The 15,273-nt window shown below is 43.2% G+C and overlaps 1 protein-coding gene across 2 annotated transcripts in view; it reads left to right on the top strand.

The window, feature by feature from the left end:
• LOC125895388 (zinc finger protein GLIS1) overlaps positions 1-15,273 on the top strand; it is a 93,967-nt gene that overhangs the window by 69,213 nt on the left and 9,481 nt on the right. For both annotated transcript variants that reach the window (XM_049587151.1, XM_049587152.1), the window contains exons 9-10: positions 1,890-2,031; positions 8,697-8,877. In XM_049587151.1, the coding sequence (XP_049443108.1) occupies positions 1,890-2,031; positions 8,697-8,877 (323 nt within the window). The remainder of the gene's footprint in view (positions 1-1,889; positions 2,032-8,696; positions 8,878-15,273) is intronic.

The following is a 15,273-nucleotide window of genomic DNA, read 5'->3' on the forward strand; positions in this document are numbered from 1 at the left end:
TTTGATAAAACAGAGGTAAATCTCTCGGCATCCATTTTCAAGCTCGGACGAGAAAAGGGGGAGCGCACATTTCCGGGAGAGCGCGTCCTTTTACAAAATACAAGAGGCGTTGCTTTGTTGCCGGCCGTTTTCTCCGGTGTGTTAAGCACACTTTAGAGAGGAGTGTCCCCAGACTATCAGAAGGCGGAGATCTCTGATTGTCTGGTAGCGAGACTAGTCTGCGACTGATAATTTGAATCTCCAACTTTTCAGGGCAGCCCTACTAATATTTACTGTAATTGAAACACAAAGGAAGTACCTGAATGCATTTGATGAATTTTGTGTAACACTTGACATGACATGACATTTACTTGAATTAGACTGCAGCACGGCAGCAACAACTAATCAGAGCCAAGGAGTCTCTAACACAGCTGTCATGTCAATTGCTTTGTGAACTTGGGTCAAACTGTCAAACTACACGGCACTGAGCAAATATGTTACTACATTGCCTATTTCTCGCCTCAGATGTTTTAAATTACACATATTTTAGTGTACTGTTTAACTGTAAAATGAGAACATTGGTGCGGCTGATGGGTGGTGCTTGGTACTCGAGTTGAATTGTATCCAACATGGCGGCCGGGTCAGAAACTTTCTCATTTTACAGCTAAACTGTACACTGAAATGCGTTTCTGAAAACATTTGAGGTGAGAAATAAGCAATACAGTAACAGAATCTTGATTCACATTTGATCAGCGCTGCCTAGTTTTACAGTTTGACTGCAGCTCACGAGCAGTGACTGACATGATGGACAGCTGCATTAGAGACTCCAAGACTCTGATTGGTGGTTGTTGTCATTGCAGTAGGGCCATTAAAAATACTACAAGGTAGTAGAGTAGGCAGAAGAGTGTAGCTCTGTAGTAATAGTGTAGTGTGCTTTAAAAAACCCAGAGCAAAATTGTGGCTCGTTGATATGTTGTCTTAGGTTTAGGGCGACAGTTGAGGTCTGTGGTACAGAAGAACAAACTATATCAGGCTTTTATGAATGAAAAGTAAATCTACTGTCACAGATCATGTCCACTGCCATTGTTTGTCCATAAAGCTTCATCTGATATTGGAGAAGCAGATGCCAGTGAGACCTTTGGTAGTGTCATGTCTCTGATTCTGGCACACCATGCTGTGTTACACACTGCTGGTTTAAAATGTCTTTCTCTCTACCTATAGCGCTGTCCTAGTCTCTGTGTTGAATTTACAGATTCTTTGAAGGTGAATCTCCTGAGTAAAGGAAAGATGTGCTTGTTAGTGCAGTCCTGGTGTGCACCTCAGCAACTGTAATGTTTTATTACAGAGTAATCCACTGATGGATACTACAGAGGTCAGCTGTTCCACTGATCCATAAGGCAGATGTCCCACTTCTCGGGCTGACACAAGTTTCCCTAGGTTTAGGTTTCTTCTGCGTGGCGTGTGATCGACTCTCCAGCTGAAATGTGTCTTCAGTTGCCCCCATTACTTGTTGGCAGTGAGAGAAACAGAAGCAATCTCGCGTTGGCTCTGAGTTGGTACAGTGATCACTTACCCGCAGTGTCCAAGGCCAACGCATGACTCAAAAAGGAGCGTATGATCTTTCCTCTGGTTCCCCCTGACTGACAATGAATTCTCATTTGCTGAGTTACTGTTTCAAATTAAAATTACAATCACATTATTGCACAAAAAGAAAAAACAAGAAAAAAAAAACAAAACACCACACCCCACATCAGGTCCAGCCTACAAATAGACAAAACTAAGGCTGTGTTTTGTTCTTAGGTTGTGTAATCTTGCAAACCAGATGGAGTTCTCTTTAAATGACTCAGCATCATTTCTTGTAAACATTTTCTGTTTTTTTTTTTTTCCCCCCTTGTGTTTGTGATCGACAGCTTCGGCCATGTCCTCACCTGGAGCAGGATGTCCTGAGTGACTGCCTGTCCATGCAGCATCTCCAGAGCTCCACCTCCTCGCAGCATCTCTACAATGGCAAAGATGGTCGTTCTCCTGGACTGGGCCAAGACATCTTCACAGGTGCACACAGACTGCTGCTCTGTCATCTAACACCCAGACTATGTAACCTCTTCCCCCTGTGAAGGCATTAAGTAATCTAATACTTTGCCAGCAACAACGACTCGGGTCTCTTGTCCCTCTGTCAGTGTACTAGGCTTGAACGGTATCTATTTTTTTATACCCTCATACCTTTCAGATATTTCACTGGAGCACATGGTTTATGGCAGTATTTGTGTAAAAAAACAAAAAACAAATGTTAAGGCTGAGTTGCTGGTTGTAGCTTCTATGACATTATCCAGGGTTGGACGATATATTAAAATTTTCTAACTGGCCACCACTGGCCTAACCATTTGCTCTTGCCAATGTGTTCACAAAGATGCCGTACCCACACTACCCCAAGATTTGTTCAAGGGGCGAGTTGACTACGTTCCACAAGCTCTCTTAGCTTTTCACTCTAATAAATCAACAAAATAAACTCACAAAATGACAAGACAGGAAATATTCTTTCACTTATTTTCCTTGTGAAACTGAAAAATATAACTGTAAACACTGGGATTCAAGTTTCTCTCTTTCACAGAAAGCTTAAAGGAGCAATAAGCGGAAATTCATCATTTCTAGATTGAAGGGATTAAAAAATTGCTATGTGAAGAACTAGAGGTGTAATTTCATCTGGAGTATAGCATGACGTCACACACCCTCTCTCTGGGTTGATGTCCGGCCCCTTGTTTACAAGCCTGCATGTTCATGTACGTTCATGTGAATCGCCGCCTCCTCCCTCCCCTTGGAGCCCTTGGCCCTCCCTCCCTATAAAAGGCTACAGCCAGTGAGCAATGGCAGCATGTATTTTTGAAGCGAAATGGCAGAGAGCGGAACGAAGTGTTCACCTGAAGACGACCAGGATCCGAGGTAGAGGGAGGTGTGGCTCATGACACACTTTGGCAGTCTACAGGCAGTGCACAACAGTAAACCTAGCGGTGAAACGATTTCCCTTTTTGCCCTTTTAATTGTCTTGTTGTCTCATCCTAAAACACACTTCATTCAAGCTTGACAGAAACAAAATAAAACAAACCCAAACAGTCTCGGTTAGTCTTTCCACTGTTCCAGCAATTATCAACTCTGGTTTAGTTGAAATAAACCCTTAATTCACTGAGTTAGATGTCAAAATATGCCGGCTCTACTGTTGTTTTTCCCCATCTTGCTCTGCCATAGCTGGCCAGCTTTACTCCTGTAACATTATCCCCACCACTCACATTTGCCGTAACTCTCAGCTCAGCTGCCTGTTTCACTAATAGAGACTGACCTCTGGTGGCGCATGCTCTGCCCTATGATACTTAACCTCAATACAGCATCTTATGTCAGTTTAAAGAGAAGCGCCCCTCTTTTTGACAGTATTGAAAATCATACCTTTGGGATTTCTTAATTACCCAGGTATATTGTAATACTGTGATGCCACCTGAGCCTATAGTGTATCTTTCATATGTCTTTTTAACTTAAAACTTTATTGGCAAGAGACTTATAACACTCAATAAAACTCACGAAAAAAATCAACTCTTTAGGAAATAGATTCATCATTATTAATTTTCTCATATCTCCCCTCCCCTTTGGCTTTTTTATAGTCTCAGTATTAGTGTCAGATTTTAACAAATTGTCTTTGCCAATTTGTCGCCATTGGCCCGGGGGCAGTGGTGCCATTTCCATTATTCCATTATTATCCCAATTCTTCATAATCGTTTTTTTACTTGCTGTAAATGCTATTTTTAAATACCAGTTTTTACAGAGAGGAAGTGCCACACAGCTCAAAGGGACCTTTTATTGTAGTTGTGTCACTTGACATACTATTTCTCAAAACAGTGTTTGACCTTTCCAGAAAACATTTGTGAGCCACATCACACTGTCTCCAACATATCTGACATCTATGTAACTGCGTACTTTTAACCTTGGGCGTAGTAAAGACACAAATCAGACTTTTCCTGGAGAATATTTCTTAGTCGCAGGTATCTGCAAAATTCATGCGTCCCTAAATCATAGATTTGTCAGAATCTGGAAACTCGCTCTCTTCTTGTTTTCCATATCACACCAAGCTGTAATTCCTTTTGGTGGTTTGAAGTTAGTATCATACGCTACCTATTTTCAATGATTCAAACCACGTGTGATAAATGGACTTGTGCCTGTATAGCACCTTTCTATTCTTTCAACCACTTGAAGCAGTTTTACACTACAGAGTCACATCCACACATGCATTCACACAGCGGTGGCCGAGGCTATGATACAAGGTGCCACCTGCTGCTCAGAAACCACTCGCACACAAGCACACACCAGTTGGACAGCCATTAGGAGCAATCAGGGGTTCAGTATCTTGTCCAAGGACACTTCAACATGCAGACTGGAAGAGCCAAGATCAAACTACGGATCTTGCATATGTTCAGTTTTCACTAAATATGCTAGAAAATAAGTTCATTACAGCTTACGTTCTTAAAACAACCCTCTTTTAAACCTCTTTATCATTTACTTTTTGGCTTGAACACAACATGTCATATGACACCGGTGGTAGCACCACTCTCTGTGGTTGAGCAATTCAAAATGTGTGTGCAAGAGACTGGCCACGTCTCAAAATATCAATGGCCAGGGAGTATTTGTTCCAAAACAGAAGAACAGGCCAGCAAGTGAGGTCTGACCGCCAGAAATCCCAACACCTGGCAAAGCAATCACCGAGTCATTGGTGGTCATCAACAGCCATGTCAACATTCCTGCAGATGTATTATGGTAATTTTGTGCTTTCAGGCAGTGAAAATCATACTTACGGCGCCTTTGGTCAAACACAAACAAATTACACCACTATAATTTACCTTTAATTGCTTATACACATTTTTATATCAACATTTTAGCTGTTGGACTCCCCTTGGATATTTAACTTTAGTAGGAAGTGTTACAACCTGGCGCTTTTGTTTGTTTGGTTTGTATTTCTTCACCATGTCATGTTAACTTGTCATCCTGTCATGCAAAGGCTGCAAAAGCCATTATAAACTGCTACATACGTAAACTTTTATTCATCACATGTGGTCTTTAAATTTCCATTTCTCTAATTGATGAATCTGACCGTCATCAAATGTCAACACTACTTTGGATTGTAAACAAGAGAGAAATAAATAGATTATTACAATCTTAAAGACAAGAGAGATTCCCCACAGCTCCCTCAGTTTATGGACACATCTGTCCTTGTTTTCTGCTTGTACCCCATCCAGGCTCCCCGTTGCTCTCTGTTATTGTTGCTGGAACTCAGCGCACCGTTGACGACTGTGAACGCTCAACTTGTCTTTGAATGTCGAACCGGGCCTCTGAGTCTTGGCTTTTTTCCCCTCGGCCTCCCTCTGTTTCTGAGTGGATGATGCTTGCTCTCTTGTTTTAAATGGTTTAAAGCCCCGAGGAGCTCGCTCGTGAGCTGATGCCAAAGCATTCATGGATGCGGTGTTATTCGAGGCCAGCAAAGATGTTGCAGGTTGGCATTCAGGATCCCCATTTACATGAGTTTCACTTTGTTCCAGGGCCAATAGGATGCATGGAAGAGGTGGGGCAAAGTGGGCAGCCATCCCATCATTAACACTTGTGGAGCAGAAAATGAGTCATGCTTCCAGTCAGAGCTAAACTTGTTTTCCTGTTCGCCGGTTATAAGTCTGCTCTTATTCACATGGCTGCAGTGAGACTTACGAGAAGCCCCTCTCTGTTTTATAGAGCATAATTAGAGTGTTCCCTGATTAACCAGAGGAAGGACTCATCATAGTTTTAGTGCAGAGGTTTACATGCTCCTGCTATTATGCTGAATGGCTGATATACCTCTCCATATCCCTCTCACACTGAGCTTTCTTCCTGAACTTGACCAGAAGCATTTCAGAGCCAATCCACAACATCCTCAGAACAAAATCCTCCACTAACCCCAAAAAAGTGTCATCAGATCCCCTCACTCTCCCTCCACAAGGAACTTGCGATGAAATTGAGGCAATCACAGCCATTATTTGTCGACTGTTTTGCCGGTCTGGTAGCAGATGTTGGGGCTAAAGGGGAAAACATTTAAGGTCTGTGATTGATGATTTGGGGGTAATGAATCAAGCTTGTAACCATTTCAGAGTGCTGTCAGATCAGGCCCCAGCATGCTTCCACTTGAGAACAGCTGGACCTGGAAACGGCAAAACCAGGAGCACCGATCTTTTCCCTTCCTTTCATCTCCTCCTGTCTCCCCCCCTCTCGTCGCTGGTTAACTGCCCCAGACAGTCAGTGCACCGCTGTCCTCTTGGATGCTGGGAAAGAAATCAGACGATAAACGGAGCAGAAGATGGAAGAGAGTAGATTTATTGTGTCGAGGGAATAAGTGGTGATCCAATGTAACCTCTCTTAACAAGACTTAGTGTCTAGTTCTTGACTTACCGTTTGGATTTCACTATAATCTGTCAAGTCTCTCCCTGGAGCAACATTTCACTTCAAACCAGTGGAAACCTGTCAGGGGAACTGATGGAAAGGTCAGATGTATCACAGCAGATTTGTCAACCGATATGTGCAAGTGCGGCTTCAGAGACTAAACATGTACACAATATGGTGACAAATTTACAGGGATTTAAGGAATATTGTACTCAAGCAGTTTTAGCTGAACACTAGCTGCTTACCAAATGAAAAGATACATACTAAAGCTTTGTTTGTATTTGCACAAGGAAGGCACTGTGGCACGGGCCATGTGACTAGCATGCACATAGGTGTTAATGCTCAGTGCATTGTTCGCTGTAGTATGCTCCGAAACACCTGGCTGTGTACAAACAGAATATTCTTTAAATGAGTAACTAGAGGGCTCCCGAAAGAACGTTTTCAGAATAGCAGGCTGCCGGGCAACAGTGGCAAACACCTGACATACTGTGTAACGTTGCATTTGTGTACTGTTTCTGCTTACGTCGAAGTCAAAATAATGTCATACTCCTATATGATAATAATAATAATAACAATCTTTATTTATAAAGTGCTTTTCAAAACAGAGTTACAAAGTGCTTTACATGTCAGTAATGAAAACAGACAAGTCTAAATGAACTTAAAACTCAACTAAAATCAGGAAAGGCTCTCCGATAAAAGTACGTTTTAAGAAGGGACTTAAAAGAGATCACCGACTCAGCCGACCTGATTTCTTCGAGCAGATTGTTCATCGGGGCCCTGACAGCAAATGCTCTGTCCCCTTTAGTTTGTAGTCAGGCCTCTGTAACAGATAAAAGATCTCTGCCTGAGGACCTCATAGTACGTCCTGGCGTGAATGGCACTAAGAGTACGGTACTAGCTGGCAGAGAGACCATGAAGAGCCTTAAAAGTGATCAGTAAAATCTTAAAATCTATTCTAAAACAAACTGGGAGCCAGTGTAAAGAGGCTAAACCTGAGAGATGTGATCACGTACTCCTTTGTTTCCCCCTAGGTCACAACTCTTTGCATGAGACACTTTTTTTTTACTTAGCTTTAAAGCATTTTTTTTTTTGTCTTCTGCCACACCCTGCAGCATAAAACCTCATTTTTCCTCAGGGTGGTGGCTATTTCTTCGCAAGAATTTAAGGCCATTTGACTGTCCCTCTGGCCTCTCCATAAAGAGTTGTAGAGATGTCTGTACAAGCGAACCATCTCAGCCAGTCTTCCTGTGAAGGCGTCCCTTTTGAACTGAAAAGCACAGTGCACAGGGGACACATGGTCACAGAAATTCAGAGGTTTCCAGTGCCCTTTTTTGGCATGCAAACCTCGTGCTAGGGACACCATGGCAAGCATAAACCATGCTTTCTTTTCAATTTCATTTGTGGCAAAATTACTGCTTTTTGGCTATTGGTCAGACATAAGACCTTTTAAGATATCACTGAGGGCTTTGGGTTCTTGTGATGGGCGGTTTTCACCAAATACAAAAAAAAAAAAAAAAAATCAATCTGTAATGACAATAATTATTATGTGCAGCTCAGTTTGCAGTGCATTCTGAATGAGAACAATGGATCAGTGTTTAATTGAAGTCCACAATTTGAGACAGTGGAAAAGTTGGCAACATGCAGGCAGGCTCCAGTAGAATTTAATGTCCCCCACACAGTCCACTGTGTCCACAAAATGTTAATCAAATAGGATTTAGAAATACTCAATAACTGATTAGTGAAAGCCAAAGTTTCGGAACAGAGTCTGTAAATGATACTTTCTTTCTGCACATTTCCAGCAAAGTGTGAGAAGTTTAAAAACAATCACACTGATACATCAGGATGTGCACATGCAGAAATGCATGACATAGAAGCCTGCGTGTACTCACATAACCACGACCGTGAGTGTCAGCACACACAAACACATTAAATAGAGGCTGTACAGTAACCCTGTTCCCCCCCTTTTAAATTCCCTACTGTTCAAAGTCACTGTTCAAACACATGTAACGTTTTAGTTTATTATTGTGTAATAAGAACAAACAGCTCAAAGGACAAACGAGGCCAATCCCCGTGGCAGCACAAACAATGTACCCTAAATTACAAACAGCGCAAACACAGAACATTTTATTTTACAAAGCCCTCTGATTGGATGAAGGTTGTCAAAACAAAATCTCGTTGCCATGAAATGGCTTTTAATTTGCTCAAAGGAAAGACGGAGGCCAGAGCCCTCGAGTTTATTTGGCACATTTACTGAATTAGCTTTGTTTGTCTTTCAGGCCTGTACGCTGGCTCCAGCACCCCCCATCACAGCGCCTCAGTGGAGCTCCTCTCCCCGACCCCCAACCCCACCTCCGTCTCCACCACTGACCTGCCCTCCCGACAACACCGACTGGACCGGGACCTCGGCAGCCCCCATCACCTGTCCCCGCTGGCTGCCATGGACGGCACAAGAGACGGGTAAGTCCTCCATGGGTGTTTAACACGGATGTATTCAGCTGTGGAGATGCGTCATACTTCTTTCACTGTCAGGGGAGGCAGAGGGTGGGAAATATAAATATTAAATCTGGTGAAAGTTAACATTTCCAAATTAATAAGTGGAAAATATTACTGTCATTTAAGGCTTTGTCACAGTTTTGTCCTTTGACCAAAACTTCCTCTGATCGGCCTCTGCAGTAATATGAGCAGTAAAATCATGTGACATTACAGCATGGTAAGGTCTAGTCTGGCTCACAGGTCATAGCGTGTCGTTGGCCGCCTAGTCTGACTCACTGGATGTGGACTGTGGTTATAAGCCTGCCATTGGGCACTGATTTACCATTTTCAAAATCCCCTTTGTTATGGAAAAAAATAACAGCGACCTCCAAGCTAACAATGTACTTGCTGAAAATGGCACGTTTTGACAAAGATTTGGAATATGCAGTAAGGCATGCCAGCCTTGTTGTCTTGGTGAATTGTAAAGATCTACAACAAATAAAACAACGTGTGAAGGCACCTCAGAAAAGCCCAGCCATCTCGCTGGATTTTCGTGCCCCTGTGTTGTTTTGTTTTTTTTTTTGTTTTGTTTTTTTGGCGGGGCCATTTTATTATCAGATCTCGTCTCTACATGTGCAAATGTTTCACCAAAACAGTTTCACCCCTGACGCTATTTTGCAAGAGCATCATTGCTGCGTCCAGGGCGTAGCGCTGCTCAAGACGACTGTGATTGGTTTAAAGAAATAAAATCACACCAGAGCATTTTTCCCCCTATAGCAAAAGGATATCAGGTGATTCCAGACTTTTCTCTAGCACTGACACAGCACTGGCCAACTATTTCAGATGGTAACACACGTCCTGCGTGTTAGTTTTCAAAATCCATGTTGTTGTGTGAAACCAAAGATGCGATAACAAAGATGATGCATTACAAGCTGGGCCAATGGTATGAAACAGTACAGTATACACCAGTCTACTAAGTGGGCCTGTCGTCTCACAACTGCATCCCACCTCATTTTGAGTGCTGTGACGTCGTGTGGATGAACAAAAGCAGATTCTAAACAATATAATACTATATACAGTACAAACTTGATGCTTGCTTCTTACTTTGCTGCTCATTTTTAATTGCTAGCTTAATATCTGATGTCATCCCAATACAATATCATATCAGTCGTTGCCAGATCTTGCAAGAGTGTGTTGCTGAGATACAGACAGGTCTTACAAGATTAAATTTTTCCTGATTTGTCTGTCTGAAAAATGCCATTGTAGCGTCTGAATGTTTGGAAGATTTGTGGCTTAGGAAAAATGGATCTAAAATTTACCTCAGTGACTTGAAAGCGAAAGAATCAGTCGTAACATTCACTTCTTCAATTGGAATAAATGGACACTGGACCACTGCTAGTCTCCCTAAAGGGACGGAGTAGGGGCGAAACCTGCATCACATAGATACAGGATAACTCTAAAGTCTTGTTTATTAGTGTTCTCTAGTGAAATTAGTCTTGCATAGCTAGATCTATCTTTTAGTTTTATTGCGGTGCATGAAACAATAACAACAACCACCAAGTTAGCAACTTTTTGTGGGATTTTTTTGTGGCCATTTAAATGCCAGGGTTTGCCTCCCAGCGTGCAAATGTTTTAGCAAAACAAGTTCCCTCCTGACACTATTTTGTAAGAGCAACGTAGCTGCATCCTTGGATTAGCGTTGCTCAAGACAATTTTGATTGGTTCAGAGAAAGACAAACAACTCAGAACGTATTTTTCCCTTAGTGCGGATTTATTATATCTTCAGCCAGACTTTTCTTCAGTGCTGGCACAGTGCGAGATAGGTCTGGCTACGAGAGACTAAAGGTCAAACCTTTCTAGCTGAAGTTACCAAAACGATACATTTACCATTTTCACGCACTGACATGTAAGTATCCGTAGTACTAAATGAACTCAGACAGGTCAGTTGAACCTTCTTCCTCTATTAATCACACTGATAGTATTACAGTCCTCACACTGATTTTGACCTCCTGTGTTTCCATTGTTTTTCACCTATTTATCATCCTGAATCGAGGCAGTTCCGCAGGGCGAACCCACTTAGATCATGTTAGGTTAAGCCTCTCAGTCCTGCTGACAAACCCATTTGGCTGTCTTACTGGAAACAAACTCAACTCCACAACCTCCAAGACATCCCTGGTGGGAAGATGGGCTGTGCTGGTCACCACAGGGTCAACGTGACACATCACCAGCTCTATTTCTGGCACTGGAATGGGTGTTCATAAGGTCCCATATCTCCACTGGATACGACTGCATCAGTGCGATGACCAAACCGCTTGGCCGGACATGATTCACACTTTAATGAGAGTAAACTGATAGGATCATCGTTTGGTGTTTATGTTGTGAGCTGTTTTATCCTCACATGACATGAATCAAGAAATTTGAAAACATTACCAAACAATTCATATTGTACTATTTTACTGATGTTTGTGGTTTACAGACCTGCGTTAGACACTTGATTTGTTGAGGGATCATACACCAAATACTAACAATGAAGTGCATTAAATTATGCCATCTCAGAAGATGATGCATCTCCCAGATAATTGTGAAAATAAGTTCAACTGGGGATACTTTTAAAGAGAAAGCAGTAAAAACAAATTTAGTATTATTTAGTGTGCCAGTATTGCTACATCTTTGGCAAAGATGAAAATGAATCTATTTAGTCCTGTTTTAAAAGAAATTAATTGACTGTAACGAGACAGTTGCACTGAAACGTTTTTAGAAAGCCACCTCTTACATTAGATACCAGAGAGACCATGGAAAACCTGCAGTGCGTATAAGTGCAACTCCTGCTCAAGGACACTTCAGCAGAAACGGACTATTCTTTTTATGTGTTCGTGTTGTTCTTTGTGTGTGTGTGTGTGTGTGTGTGTGTGTGTGTGTGAGGCACAGCATGTTTCCTATTAGTGCAGATGATTTCCCCCGAGAGCCAGCAGAGCAGGCTCACAGAGCCGGAGTGTCGTCAGGAGGCACAGTGTGTACTGTACTAAACAATGTGCCGAAAACCAGGGAGGTAGAAAAGGAAAACAGTCTTTTACAGTTTAATAACATTGAGAAAGAGTGGATGGAATCAAGCATCATAAACCCTGTGTTACAAAAGTTATCGTGTTACGTAAACATGCTTTCTTTTAACTCTGTGGTCTGCTCTATGGGTGTCTGCGTGTGTATATATACACTTTAATGGGAGTGTATACAGCATAGGCGCATGACAGAATGAGGTTTGATGGCTTTCTTACGCTAAGAGCCGCGCATGCATTTGTACTGGTGTGTGTGAGTGAGAGGAGTTTACATATAGTTATCCAGGAAACACACATGATTGCGTGTGATTGGGGTGTGAGGCACAGCAGACCGCTCGACTTCCAGCACAAACAGTGCAGCGGGGCGGTGCGGCAAAGCCGTCTGGATGTAAACGTCCAAGCGCCGCTCAAAGACGCCAGATCGGCCTGGAAGCATCTGGAAGGTGATGTGTTGTTTCAAGCCTTGAAAGCAGGAGAACGCTGTCGAAATTACCTTGCGGTTTCAGTGCCTCTTTCTCCACGGCATGCACAATTACCAGTGCGAGGAGAGAAATGGAAAGTGAAAAGGACCTGAGTAGGGGATGCTGTAACAGCGGTTACAGAGGCAGGGTGACATTATTGGATGTGAGATGTGGGTCTGTTCCTTTGGGTGCTTGATGAGGAACATCTGAGCATTGTGTGTGTGAGAATGTGAATGGTTAGCAGCGAGAATCCCCTTTTTCCTCACATATGTAACTTAAGTGCCTATTATGCCACATAAGTAATTTCCCGTGTTCCGTCCCCACCTTAAGCTCCTACGTACTTGTGACGCGATGACAATGCATTAAAATTGCAGCAATTTCCACATTTACAGATTTCATCAAATCAAGATGTTTGACCTATGAGTAGTCATAAATGCTCACACACACATACTGTAGTGCCATATCTGTTCATCACAGAGTGTGGACGGAGGGTGGGGTGAGGAGTCAAAAAGCGAGCTGTGGCAGGGGACCTGCAGTACAACCAGCCGGGCATGAAACGTCTACTCACATTTGCCTGAAGATGGAGCATTTGATTTACATGTTTAAAGCCTTGAGTATACAGGCTGCTGCCAAAGTCAATATCAGCGCCGCACTTGTTTTTCCCAAACGGTTTAGCAGGACATTAAACATTTTGACAAAATTATCAAACTAACCTGCCTCTAGTGTGGCAGCCTCTGACCTCATAGCTAAATGTGTTTACTCTGGCTCAAATGGGCCATTTAGACTCCTTTTACTTTGTAAATACCAGTGTCATTTTTCTGAAGCTAATATTAAAATATGCCAGTTAAAATACATTTGGCAATTGGCGTGGCACGAGTGCATGTGCATGCGTGTGTGTGTGTGTGTAGGGCCTCTCTCATAGAGATGGCTGTTCCACCATGGCGGCCTGTGCTCACAGAGATGGGTGGTAAATGTTGTCATTCACTGCTTCAGCCATATGTGGTTATATAATTGCAGAGGGGAGAGTCTACAGCCTTTACCTGCGTATTGATATTAGAGCCCCTCTGTAAATATTAGTCTGAGGTGGTTTGATACCTCAGCAGTGATTGACACAGGCTAATTGAATTAGAGTGGCAGCAGAGACAGCACAGAGCTACATTAAGAATTCCTGCTCTGAAGGGGGACGTTCACGGCTCGTAACTCTACGCTGTCTGTCTTCTAGCCATTATCATGCTACAGTGATCCAGAAAATGAGTGTCAATCTCACAGCCCAAACAAAAACATATTTGAGGTAGTCGCTCATGGCAGCATGTGGTCATTCACTCATTCTGTGGTGTTCGGTTATTAATGTGTAGTCTTCAATTAACCCGTCTACACAAATAGTTAACTCACAGAAAAGATTCAGATGATTTACTGTCAAATTCCTCCAAGTAGGACAGTGATTAAGGACTGAATCTTTGTGTTTAGTGCAGTTATCTTTCCGGGACTAACAGGGAGCTTTCGGGGCCCCAAAATATCCCGAGCCCCGGCTGTGCTCTTCACACAGGGGCCTGCGGGGCTGGCTTAGCTTTAGCTTAGCTTTAACCAGGATGCTGCAGTCTGTCTCTCAAGCACAGCTTTAGCTTGCTAACTAGAACCAGAAGCGTTCCCACCGATCTGCGCCAAAGAAGCCCCCGTCATCCATCACAGGGGCTTAATGGTCGGAGAGATGAGAGGCGAGGCAGAGGGTGTTTGTGGAGAACGTAGGCTGATGCGGAGGACAGAGTCTGATCCCCGCTCTCTAGTGGGACAGTTAGCTGCAGGTGAAGGAAGACGAACGAGGAGCAGAGCAGCACTGCTCATGAATCTTTAGGTTTCTTTCCATCCCATCATACCTCTGTTTGAAGAGCCAAGACTCCAAAGGCAGCTTCTATTTAACACAACAGAGTGCATCAGCTTGAAGTAATGTTCCTGGACAACAGTTGCACTTGATGTCTGTGCCCACATACCTGAATAGTCATTTTGTCTGGACTGGAGTGGCTTCAGGGCAGCCCAGGTTGGAAGTGCTTTTCATCCTCTTGCCGTGGCATTTCTAAGATCCGAGTTCAGTCATGAACCTCTGCGCTGAATCAAAGCTCATTCCCAGAATGACATCAGCTTTCCCATATTACTCACAGAAACATTTACTGGGCCACTCAAGTTGAAGTCACCAAGCTGTGTTCTCAGTGAGCAAAGAGTGAGGTCTCATAAAACCACCTAGCTCATCACTTTGTTCTCCTCCCAACACAATCTCCACGCAATAAAGGTCACATCCATCTGTTGTAGTAGACAGGACACAAGGGTGTTTTACATCTGTCCACACTCTTTGTAACCTCTCAGCCCTCTTAATATTTATGAAATCTCGTCCATCAATCTGATAGCCTCCCCTCCATCTCTACCTTCTGGAATCAACAGGTCAGCGGTCAGATCACTCTCTCATTGCAGTGGGACAGGAGTGGGTGGGCTGGCTGGAAAAAGCAGAGTAGTGCAGGTTGGTCAGTGAAGATGAATATCGGGGTGGGGAGATTAATGTGGCATCTGAAAGATTCCCCTCATACCTCGAGCCTGAGTCGCAAGCAAGCAAGCAAGAGACTAGCGAGAGCAGGGCCGGGGGCAGCTGGCAGTGATTAGCTTATGATTCACTTTAGCTGCACATAGAGGCAGCTTGTAAAAATATGAACAGTATAACTGTTTCCTGAGTTTGTGCTGACAGCAGCTCCTGGGGGAATGCTGCTCTCTGCAGGAACACATGGCCACGCACTGGGCCCGTGCCAACCCATAGATTAGCCACGCTCGCTAACAGCTAGCTTCTCCAGAGCTGGACTAACACAAGGTGCCACACAAGCTTC

This window comes from Epinephelus fuscoguttatus, linkage group LG10 (genome assembly GCF_011397635.1).
Source record: "Epinephelus fuscoguttatus linkage group LG10, E.fuscoguttatus.final_Chr_v1".
Lineage (NCBI taxonomy): Eukaryota > Metazoa > Chordata > Actinopteri > Perciformes > Serranidae > Epinephelus > Epinephelus fuscoguttatus.